The sequence below is a fragment of the Crotalus tigris genome, unplaced genomic scaffold (assembly GCF_016545835.1).
Source record: "Crotalus tigris isolate CLP2741 ecotype Arizona unplaced genomic scaffold, ASM1654583v1 scf7180000019364.2947544272:3078424, whole genome shotgun sequence".
Classification (NCBI taxonomy): Eukaryota; Metazoa; Chordata; class Lepidosauria; order Squamata; family Viperidae; genus Crotalus; species Crotalus tigris.
Genome location: NW_024097500.1, coordinates 2,080,328 through 2,092,617, shown reverse-complemented (window position 1 = coordinate 2,092,617; position 12,290 = coordinate 2,080,328). Strand labels below are relative to the sequence as shown.

Here is a 12,290-nt window from a genome sequence, read left to right as displayed (position 1 = left end):
GGACCCCTTGGGTGAGCCCCCAACCCCTAAAGGTTCCTTGCACTATTGAAGGCTTTGCTTTGCAATAAATGTACTGGCAATCACATTTCAATATGGCCTAAATGAAGAATTTGACAGGGATGCTTCTTTAATAAGATATCAGAGCTCCATTTCACGTTTATCACTGTCCCTGTCCCAGAAGCATTTCAATGTTGTTTCTCAACACTTCTATCTTGCTTTTTAGCCCAAAATATTGTATTCTAAACAGCATGACTAAGAAGAAATAATGAAAGGGGGGGGGGAATCAAAGCATCAGTTTTTAAAGTCAAGTCCAGGTAGGTTTCATGAATGTGTGTGTGTTTATGTGTATCATTTATTATTAAAAAGCATGTTCCATCCTTCAATTAAACATCCCATTTAATTAAATTCTTTGCTGATCTTGCGTAAAATCAGCCTATATAGCGTGAACAGCCCTCACTACAGTAGGTGCCTCTAAAAGTATTACATCTCCACAAGCAGCATAAATCATATTTTCGCACTGAAGACATTAAGAAGCATCAGACACCAGACAGACTAAAAAGAGATGGGCACAAATTAAAAGCTCTGGCCAATAAAGATGCTTTTTTTCCCCTTTTTGCTGCTGGCACACCAGATGGCACAGTGGGACACAGGCCCACAAAGGCTTAAAAAAAGGAGATGTGGTTTTATTGATGCATTTATATTTACACGCCAATTTTTCTTGAAAATGCAAAGTTGCACAAGGAGTGTTCGCCTCCCATTTATTCCCAAGGAAATTCAATCTGATCCAAGCAACTCTGATACACGTAGTCCTCGAAGTACAACGGTGATGGAGCCTGCCCATCACAGTCGTAGGTCGGGACAGCCATAAAGGTTTTTACAGCCTCTTTTGAAAGTCACTAAGTGACTTTGGAAGTCACTAAGTAAGCAAACACTGCAGATTTTAAGGGGATGCAGTTGTTAAGCAAACTCACAATTTGCTAGGGGGGCAGTTTTGCCAAAAACTGGAAGGAAGGGCTGGTTTTTGACAAAACTGTTGTAAAAGGAAAACACGTTTTGTCAAAAACTCTGGGGCGCTACAACTAACCATAAATGAAGTTGTATTACCAAGCATCTGAAATCTGGTCACGGAGGAAAGAGGCCAAGTAGTTCTAAGGCAGCTCCATCATAATTTCCAACGGTCGCTAAGCAACTGCTTGTAAATCAAGGACTAGTTGCATTTCTTAATACAAAAGACAATTCTCACACTCAGAAGCTGCCACAGCATTTTTTAAAAAAAAGGCCATGCATTTTTGCTCATTTTTTTCCACAAAGATATAGGCCCGCAGTGGGAGATTATCGTGAAATTATTAGCAAAGGTCCCGCTGTTTTATCCAAAGCAGATCCCGTTAACATTTATATGGCAACCTCGTTAGGAAGTTTCATACAGGTAGTCCTTGACTTATGAACACAACTGAGCCCAAAATATCTGTTGCTAACCGAGACATTTGTTAAGCGAGTTTTGCCCCATTTTATAACCTTTCTTGCCACAGCTGTTAAGTGAATCGCTGCACTTGTTAAGTTAGTAAGATGGTTGTTAAATGAATGCGGCTTCTCCATTGAGGTTGCTCATCAGAAGGCCGTAAGATGGGATCACACGACCCTGGGATACTGCAACCGTCATAAATATGAGTCAGTTGCCAAGGGGCTGAATTTCGATCACGTGACCCCAGGAATGCTGCAGCGGTTGTAAGTATGAAAAACAATTGTTAAGTCACTTTTTTCAGTGCCATTGTAATTTCAAACGGTCACTAAATTGTTGTAAGTTGAGGACTAGCTGTACTTGGTCTCCTGGAGAATGCTAACCAGGCCAACCTTTCTCCAAAGCCTACCCTAGTTTTTCTTTACAATTTAAAGGGGGGGGAAAACCCTCCAAAGCTGGGAGAAAGGGGAAGAAACAAAGAATGGCTCGCCTCCTCTCAGCAGCTGTGGCAACCTTCCAACCACTTCGCTTTTCCGGAAATCCGGAATTGCAACATCATGGCCCAATGCTCCTGCCAAAAGGAGATGTAAGTGGAAAGCAGTTGGCATCTTCTCTGCAGCCCCAGAAGGGAAAAAAAAAAGCAGAGAGTAAATATTGCAGGATCAACCTTGCAATGGCCTGGTGGGAACTTACCCCAAGACAACTACTGGGGGGGGGAAGGGGGGGAGGAGGAGGAGGAGGAGGAGGAGGAGGAGGAGGAAGTCACCAAAGACAGCAGGAGGCAATTCAAGCTTCCCCCCCACCCATTAAAAAAAAACCCTGCAAGAATAAAAATCTTTTTGCATTTTTTTCCCATCCAGTTTAATTATTATTACAAAAACGCCATGGATTGCCACGCAGGCGCTACCAGCAGCTCGCCCTGCCCACTGCTGGCATTATTTCTGGAAGAGACGCATCCGGAAGGAAGCTGAGGGTTTTTTTCCCTCCTTTGTTTGCGATAACCAGCTTCTGCTCGGGGACAAAATTAAAACAACCAGTTTGCTCCAAGGGAACTAAGTGTTCCCAACGCAGCAGCGTTTGCCCGCCCACTTGGTCTCCTTTAGTGGAAGGGCTTGAGAGAACAAAGGGATTCAACACAGGTTTTTCCTGGGGAGGTGGGGCTGCCAACCCTTCCAAAGCAAGCAGCCAGAAGTTGAAATAAAGAGGACTGCAACTTTAAAGAGCTTCAAAGCAAGCCAGGTCAAGAGCAGGGAGAGAGGACATTTCCAATGACAGCTAGTCCTCGACTTACGACCAAAATTTGCCCAAAAATTGATGTTGCTAAGTAAAAAATGTAAGTGACTTTTGCCCTTTTTACGACTTTTCTTGCCACATTTCTTAAGTGGATCACTGCAGTTGTTAAATTAGCCACACAGTCATTAAGTGAATCTTTGACTTTGCTTCTCAGAAGGTCGCAAAATGTGATCACATGATCCGGGGACACTGCAACTGTCCTAAGTACCTGCCAGTTGCCAAGTTTTCAAATTCTGATCATGTGACCATGGGGATGCTGGAATGGTTGCAAGTGCAAAAAGTGGTCATAAGTCTGTTTTTTAATGCCAGTGTAACTTTGGTCACAAAATGAATGGTTGTAAGTTCAGAATGTCCTGTATTCTCCAAGTAGCAGAGGGCAGGACAAGAAGTAACTGGTGGAACATCATTAAAGAGAGAAGCAACCTAGAACTAAGGGGAAACTTCCTGACAGCGAGAACAATTAACCAGGGGAACATGGGATTGTGGGTGTTCCATCGCTGGAGGTTTTCAAGAAGAGACTCAGCCTGGCCAGCACCCCCTGCACCCTATATAAACTCTCCTGTTGCAGAAAGAACCACCCAACTTTTGTAGTGTACATACTGCACCATTCAGCCTACAGCCTGCTTACTTAGAGCGCTGCTTGTCTCCCGTATCTGTGAATTTGGCACAGCTGGCTCACTCCAAGTTTGATCAATTACATCACATCTTTATTACGGTCATAGACCAGCATACTATTGATTAAACGGCGTTATCTATTGGGACCCTGGAGGTGTGCCAACTGCGTAGCACCACCTTTGTAAGGGAGAGTCAATCAGTCAATCGGAATAGAACTGGAAGGGAGCTGGGGGGGTCTTCTAGTCCAGCCCCCTGGTCAAGCAAGAGATCCTGTATCACTTCAGACAGGTGGCTGACCAGTCTCTTCTTAAAGACCTCCAGCAATGAAGCAATGAATGAAATCCCTTGCTGCACCACAGTTGCCAGCTTTTGCCTTTATTTTTGACGTTTTCTTGATCTGAGTGCAATTCTTTGGATTGTGGTGAGAGCTGCAGAATCCTTCAAGGATCGGATGGCATGTAATTTTAATAAATTAATTCTGTTGTGTGGGTTATTGACTTCCTTGCAACCATACCGTGCTGGGGATGTTAGAAAAATGTTATCTTTAGCTTGACTGGGCTTAGGTGCTGATGAGTATACAAATCCTAAGTTCAGGATCGTCCTGAAAACACTGAGACTTTGTTGTCTCTTGCCTCCTCCCCATCCGGCTCCTTTTGTCGCCCTTCTGCTCCGTTTCTTGTTCCTCCGGAGCAGAGTAAACAGGACGCTTCCTTTTAAACAATTGAACATTGATAATTCCCTTGTTTTTACTTCCAAAAGAGAAGTGGTTCCCCCCTCCCAGCACAGTGCTGGCAGAGATCAACTTTTCCTTCTTGACGTTCAGGCTCTCTGTCGTGAGACCTTTTCATAACGTGGCTCTTGATACTTTTGCAGCATCTTCAAAGAAGCAACCCAGCTAACTACAGATATTAAAACAGAATTAAGAGTTGGAAGGGACCTTGGAGGTCTTCTAATCCAACCCCTTGCGCAAGGCAGAACACCTTATACCAGGGGTAGGCAACCTTGGCTCTTTTATGACTGGTGGACTTCAACTCCCAGAATTCCTGAGCCAGCCATGCTGAGTGGAAAGGGAGAGGTTTCCATGCTGGCTGAGGAATTCTGGAAGTTCAAGTCCACAAGTCATAAAAGAGCCAAGGTTGCCTACCCCTGCCTTATACCATCCTGGTCAAGATGATTAGGGGGTTGGAGGCTAAAATACATAAAGAATGGATGGAGGAATTGGGTATGTCTAGTTTAATGAAAGAAGAGGGGATCAGTCTATTATTCTTCAAAGCACCAGAAGGCAGGATAAGCAGCAACGGATGAAAACTAATCAAGGAGAGAAGCAACCTGGAACTAAGGAGAAATTTCCTGACAGTGAAAACAATTAACCAATGGAACGGCTTGCCTCCAGAAATTGTGAGTGCTCCATCACTGGAGGCTTTTAAGAAGAGACTGGACAGCCATTTGTCTGAAATGTATAGGTTTCCTACTGGAGCAGGGCGTTGGACTAGATCTCTTTTTAATGATCTGCCACCCATTATTTTCTGTCCTGCCCTCAGGTGCTTTGGAGAATAGGCCAACCCCCTCTTCTCTCTGACAGTCCCTCCATTACTTAATAGCACTGAATTATGTGTAAGTTTTAAATAATAAGTCATTAATTATGACTTATTGCAGGACAATTTCCTATTTTTCAAGTCTTATAACCCACATTTCTCAGTTCCATGTCTCTTCAGATTAGCTTTGGTGAGGAAAAGAATATTTCTCAGGCTTTATTTGTTTACAGGATGTATAAAGATCCCTGACCAACACACAATAGATGGTGTTGTTTGGAAATAGCTTAGCATCTTAAATCAAATTAATTGCTGATTCCATACGTCTTCTTGACTTGTTTCCTTCTTCCTTAGATGCTAGATTTTCCTTCTAGATACTTTTTCCTTCAGTTTAGTTGGGTTGGGGCCACAGACTGGAGATTATTCACATGCAATAATGCATGAAGCTTCATGTTCATACTTCAACATGGATTCAAATAATCTATATCCAGCCAAGCTCCAACTAGGTTAAGAGTTTTCACTTCTCACATTTCATCACCTTCAAGAAATCAATCAGCAAAATGCAGAGATTTGGCATCTCCACAATAACATTTCTTCCAAGATAAACTGTTCGTATTAAACAGGTTACAACTACAAGGGGAGTGTTGCTTTTTTAAAATGTATTTATTTGTTATGTATTTAGTAATAGTAATAGTAGTAAAGTTGGAAGGGACCTTGGAGGTCATCTAGTCCAACCCCCTGCTCGGGCAGGAAACCCTACACCATTTCGGACAAATGGCTGTCCAGTCTCTTCTTAAAAACTTCCAGTGTTGGAGCATTTACTGCTTCTGGAGGCAAGCTGTTCCACTGATTAATTGTTCTCACTGTCAGGAAGTTTCTCCTTAGTTCTAGGTTGCTTCTCTCCTTGATTAGTTTCCACCCGTTGCTTCTTGTCCTGCCTTCAGGTGCTTTGGAAAATAGCTTAATTCCCTCTTCTTTATGGCAGCCCCTGAGATATTGGAATACTGCTATCATGTCCCCCCTTGTCCTTCTCTTCGTTAAACTAGACATACCCAATTCTAGCAACCGTTCCTTATATGTTTTAGCCTCCAGTCCCCTAATCATCTTTGTTGCTCTTCTCTGTACTCTTTCTAGAGTCTCAACATCTTTTTTACATCGTGGTGACCAAAACTGGATGCAGTATTCCAAGTGTGGCCTTACCAAGGCATTGAAGAGTGGTATTAATACTTCACGTGATCTTGATTCTATCCCTCTGTTAATGCAGCCTAGCACTGTGTTGGCCTTTTTGGCAGCTGCAGCACACTGCTGGCTCATATTTAAGTGATTGTCTACTAGGACTCCGAGGTCCCTCTCACAGTTACTACTATTGAGCATGGTGCCACCTATGCTGTACTTGTGCATTTGGTTTTTCTTGCCTAAATGTAGAACCTTGCTTTTTTCACCATTGAATTTCATTTTGTTAGTTAGTGCCCAGTGTTCAAGTCTGTCCAGATCCTTCTGTATCTGAAGCCTGTCTTCTGGAGTGTTGGCTATTCCTGCCAGCTTGGTGTCGTCTGCAAATTTGATGAGTTCCCCATCTATCCCTTCATCCAAATCGTTGATGAAGATGTTGAAGAGTACTGGGCCCAGAACAGAGCCCTGGGGCACCCCACTACACACTTCCCTCCATATAGATGCAGTTCCATTGAGGACCACTCGCTGAGTACGGCCGGTCAGCCAGCTACGGATCCATCTGGTGGTGGTTCTGTCTACCCCACATTTTTCTATCTTGTCAAGTAGTAGGTTGTGATCTACTTTATCAAATGCCTTACTGAAGTCCAAGTAAATTATGTCCACAGCATTCCTCTGATCCACTAATTTTGTCACTTGGTCAAAGAATGCAATAAGATTTGTCTGGCATGATCTATTTTTGACAAACCCATGTTGGCTTTTAGTAATGACTTTGTTTGCCTCTAGGTGTTCGTTGATTCGTTGTTTGATTATCTTTTCCAGGATCTTCCCAGGTATTGAGGTCAGGCTGATAGGTCTGTAATTTCCTGGATCCATTTTTTTTCCTTTTTTGAGGATGGGAACTACATCAGCTCTTTTCCAGTCCTCTGGTAGTTCCCCTGTGTTCCAGGATCTTTGAAAAATATAGTTCAGTGGCTCCGATATCACATCTGCCAGTTCCTTGAGAACTCTGGGGTGTAATCCGTCTGGTCCTGGCGATTTGAACTCATCTAGGCTGGACAGGTGCTCACTAACGATTTTCTTGCCTATCTTAACTTGTGTTTCTGTTTTGTTTTTTGTGGCACTATTTTTGATAGGTTGGTCTGTTTTTTCCCTTTGTGTAAAGACAGATGCAAAAAATGAGTTAAATAGTTCTGCTTTCTCCCTGTTGCTTGTCACCTTCTTGCCACTTCCACCCACTAATGGACCAATCATTTCCTTCACTTTTTTCTTGTTTTTTACATGTTGAAAGAAGCTTTTTTTGTTATTTTTGACTTTGGTCGCAAGCCTCAGTTCATTTTGAGCCTTGGCTTTCTTCACTTCATCTTTGCAGGCTCGGGCTATTTGCTGATATTCTGACTTAGTTATGTTCCCCTCTTTCCACTTTCTATACTTGTCCTTTTTATCTTTCAATTTGTCAGAGAGTTCTTTATGCAGCCATGCTGGTTTCTTTTGAGAGCTGTTATTTTTCCTCTTTGTTGGTATTGTGCTAGACTGTGCTTTTATTATCTCATTTTTCAAAATTTCCCAAGCTTCTTGAGTTGTTTTCCCCTTGAGGATTCTCATCCATGGAATCCTTCCCAAGCCCTCTCTAAGTTTATTGAAATTAGCTCTCTTGAAGTCCAAGACTCTAGTTTGACTGTGTTCTATTGGTTGTGCTTCTATAATGTTGAATTTCTTTTTTTTTGTTTTGTGTATACTGAATTGTTCATCTTTATTTTCGGTCTATCCGTCTGAAAATGGATCAATGAAAAACTACTGGGTGATATTTAAAACAGCTAAGCCCAGAGAGCATCAAGGAGTCCACAATCCTTTATTTAAGGCAAGTTAGCATTAATAAAGGCAGATATTTTGGGGTCTCCTGGGTGTCTGATTTGGAGAACATGTTCAGTCTAAGTGTGAGACTAGAGCCGAATCTGTTTTCTTGCTATGGATTTGAAGAAGTTGACTTACATTGACAGTGTATTTTAAGAATGGAAAGAACATCTCATTGGCAGCTTTTTCATGTGCTAAGATAAATGGAACTTGTTAACCTTATTTTATACAGATGGAAATGGAAATGGAAATAGCCAAAGGATTTTTGTTGAGATGCAGGGACCACACATTTTGTTTTACACTTACCTATTTTCCTGTAAAAAATATTGTCTGAACTCTTGGCCTTTCCTTGCCTGTATTTTTCTTGCAGACATTTCATTACCTAAATAGTTTGAGACTAAACCCCACTCCTTTTTAGCACTGATGGTGTTACCTAGCTGGGTGATAAAACACCTGCAAGAAAACCACCAAGCTCCGAAAGCACCAAGGATTCCTCAGCTAAAGTTCTCTAATTAGTTAGTTCCCTAATCAACCACACTCCAACTAACCCTGGCAAGGCAAACCATTTGTAAAGAGAAACCAAACCCCCCTCCCTTCTAGCACTGATAACATTACCTAGTTGGGTCATGAAAGGTCTGCAAGAAAACCACCAAGCTCAGAGAGCACCAAGGACCCCAAAGTTCAACCTGTGCTACAAAGGTTCGCTTCTACTGAGAAAGGACAGCCTCCAACTTTGTTTTTCACCACACGAGTTAAATCTGCATCCCTAAATAAAAGGGGCTTTGCCCAAAATGCCCGTTGGCAGCTCTCTGCTATTAGACACCAAAGCAGAGTTTCCATTTCATGAAGAGAATGAAGGATCGCCAATCTCCAAAGAGAGACTAGATGGACGTCTCTCTCCACGTGCCCATCCCCAAAATGGCTTGTTGAAAACCCAGCCCAATTATTTCTTTTGCTTTTCTTGGTTTTCCTTGGATTAAAACCTCACCAGTAAGAACAAGACTGCAGTGTGTTTCTGGTCATAACAATGACATTAAACACACACACACACACACACACAACCACACACACAGAGAGAGAGAGAGAGAGAGAGAGAGAGAGAGAGAGAGAGAGAGAGGGAGAGAGAGGGAGAGAGAGGGAGAGAGAGAGAGAGAGAGAGAGAGGGAGAGGGAGAGAGAGGGAGAGAGAGAGGGAGAGAAAGGGAGAGAAAGGGAGAGAGATAATATTTATCCAAGAAACATTTCTAGCCTCAAGTGCTTTGATTGAAAGTGAGCTGATAACCTGGATTGGATTCGTATATGTGGAAACGTTATGAATGCCAGTTTCTCAACACCTTGTGTCCTTAGCGCTGGGTCATGTTGCTGGATCTCAGGTTCCATGAGGCTATTCTTTTCAAGAGAAATCAAAAGAGGGAAGAGGAGAGCTTATGGGCAGATAATTTCAGAGCTATACAAGATCACAGTTGTATCCTAACCACTCTCTGGTCTGCGGTTGAGACATCCCTCTCTTTCGGCTCTCTCACACGTACACATTAAAGACAATTACAGGGCAAACTTTGAAAACATCCCGGAAAACAAAACTACCCACCAGTGACTGGCAAGATACATTACATCCACACTCCATTGTACCAAGATCTCACAACATAGACAAAGCTACAGGCGGTCCTCGTCTTACGACCAGAGTTGGGACAGGAATTTAGGTTGCTAAGTGATGATGTTGTTAAAGAAATCCTCGCGGAACTAGACCCCAATTTTATAATCATTTTTACTTTGGGTCATTAAAGGAATCACGCCATCGTTAAATGGATCCAGTTTCCCCAACTGACTCTGCTAGTCAGAAGCTAGCTGGGGAGATGACGTGATCACAAGACGTTGCAACTGTCATAAATGTGAACCCAAGCTGCAATCATGTCCTTTAGTGACCGTCTGAAGTTACAACAGCACTGAAAAATTGACTTATGACCATTTTTCACATTTAGGACCACTGCAGCCTTCCCATGGTCACGAGAACAAAATTCAGACTCTTGGCAAGTGACTCATATTGATGCACGATTCTAACACACTATTATTTATTTGCAGGCCCAAATGGGACACTTCAAGGGCGCTTGATCCCAACGAGCATTTGCTGAAGTTAAACAGGTCAAGATAGGAGCTGGTTTCTACAGATCACCTTGAATTGCCTTACAGAACAAAAATAAATGCAAATATAATAAAGGAAGATTGCTATCTTGTATATGCTTTCATAAAATTCCTAGTTCAAAATGGCAACCCAGAGAAGCTGGCTTACTGCAGACAATTTTAACCCCCGTGCATGATGCTTTAAAAGAATTTCTTTTTCTAAATTCACATTCTAAATCAACGCTAATATAGTACACTCAGCATAAAATTTATCCCAGGAACCTTGCCCAACACAAAACACACCAGATGATGGGAAGGTAACTACCAAATAACATGGCAATACTTATAAAGCAATAAAAAAACAGGATATATAAACATCTAATAAATAAATTAATGCTCACTGGGAACCTGGGAATTACAGTTCCAATACAGGTAGCCCTTGACTTACAACCACAATTGAGCTCAGAATTTATGTTGCTAAGTAAGAAATTTGTTAAGTGAGCTCTGTCCCATTTTCTTGACACAGTTGTTAAGTGAATCGCTGCAGTTGTTAAGTTAGTACCCGGTTGTGCTTCCCCGCTGACTTGTTTGTCAGAAAGTCACAAAAGGGGATCACATGACCCCAGGACACGGCAACCGGCATAAATCAGTTGCCAAGCATTTGAATTTTGAACACGTGACCATAGGGGTGCTGTAATGGTTGTAAGTGTGAAAAATGGTTGTAAGTTACTTTTTTCAGTGCTGTTGTAACTTCAAATGGTCACTAAACAAACTGTTGTAAGTCAAGGATTACCTGTGCATCTAATGCAGGAGTGTCCAACATGGCAACTTGAAGACCTGTGGACTTCAAATCCCAGGTTTTAAAGTTGCCACAGTTGGACACCCCTGATCCAAGTTGGAGAAGACAACGTATGCATTTTTGTGAGTGTGTGTTATTACACAGGTGACAGCGTTATTAGTTAAAATTGAACCATCAATTAACTCTTACTTTTCTGGCAGTGGTTGGAAGTCCAGCAGCGGAAGCTATATTCATTATTTATGGAAGTCTTCTCACACAGCGGTTTCTCTTCTACCGTTCCTGGACACAAATCCCCACATTCTTTTGGCGGTTTATTTCCTATAATGTAGTTGTTGGAAACAGCATCCAGGATCAGAGACCAGTCCACCGTGGAGAGATAACAGAGGTCAGAATTCTTCTCGATCCGGATGGCTCCCCGAGTGATGTTCCTCAAGTTGTACAGACCAATTTCCTTGAGGTTGGTCATTTCAAAGATGACCAACGCGTAGTTGTAGAAAAGGTTTTTGCCCCGAATCACCGTGAGGTTCGGAAAGAGGTCACTGAGGGTCTCCAGGCCAGCCACGCGGAATAGCAACAAATAATCGGTGATCATGGTGAGTTTGGGGAAGCGGAAGTTGCTAAAGTCCTCTCCTTGATTGATCAACAGAATCTGGAGATACCCTTCCACCACCGTGCAGCCCTCCAGCTGCTTCAGTTGCTCCATACTGTTGCGTATGTCGATGTTTGGCCCACAAACTGGGGAGACAAAAGAGTAGGATTTAAGATGCTTCAGTTCATGTTGTTAGAAATGCAAGCGTAAATTAACTTTCTGTCAGGCACAGTGAAGGTTCAAGTAAACTGCTTTAATGCTAAAAGGCTTCACATTCAAGGGAGGTTGTGGCCACGTAGAGATTCTAGGCTCATCCCTCTTTCAACTCCGCCTCCAGGTTCTCTTTCTCCTACACTTTCCTTCCAAATCTAATTTTAGTGAAACATTCCCTTGCTACCAGAAGAGGTTCCAACCCAATGTCCTCCTTTTTTTTTTAAATCAGACTATAGTCTGATACTCTGAATATTAGGTACGTTATTAAGGAGGATGTACAGTAGATGGGTCACCCATTATACCGGACCTGAGCATTTTACAGTCTCCAGGCCACATCGGGCTCATTGGCTATCCCTGTGTGAAGTCAATCGGAAATTAGAAATCAAATGTAAATAAGTGCTCGCCATACATACAACTGCATCCTCTGCATCTAAGGTCATGTATGAATCCAGCGAGTTCTGTTTTTAACCCCAAATTTTGCCTGAGTTTTGTGTAAATGCAGCTATCTGTGATTTATCCAGTAAACCATAGTTTAATGGAAAATATGAACTGGGACAACATTGGGAGTATGAGTAAGAATTCATCTAGGAAAATCAGTTCTCGATTTTTCAACAATTTAATAAGCCTTTTATTCTCCTCAAGGAAAGCT

At 42.3% G+C, this 12,290-nt stretch overlaps 1 protein-coding gene across 4 annotated transcripts in view; it reads right to left on the bottom strand.

Annotated features, from left to right (window-relative positions):
• The window catches only part of IGF1R (insulin like growth factor 1 receptor), a 125,509-nt gene that overhangs the window by 98,744 nt on the left and 14,475 nt on the right, over window positions 1-12,290 (bottom strand). For all 4 annotated transcript variants that reach the window (XM_039362108.1, XM_039362109.1, XM_039362110.1 and 1 more), the window contains one exon: window positions 11,029-11,574. In XM_039362108.1, the coding sequence (XP_039218042.1) occupies window positions 11,029-11,574 (546 nt within the window). The remainder of the gene's footprint in view (window positions 1-11,028; window positions 11,575-12,290) is intronic.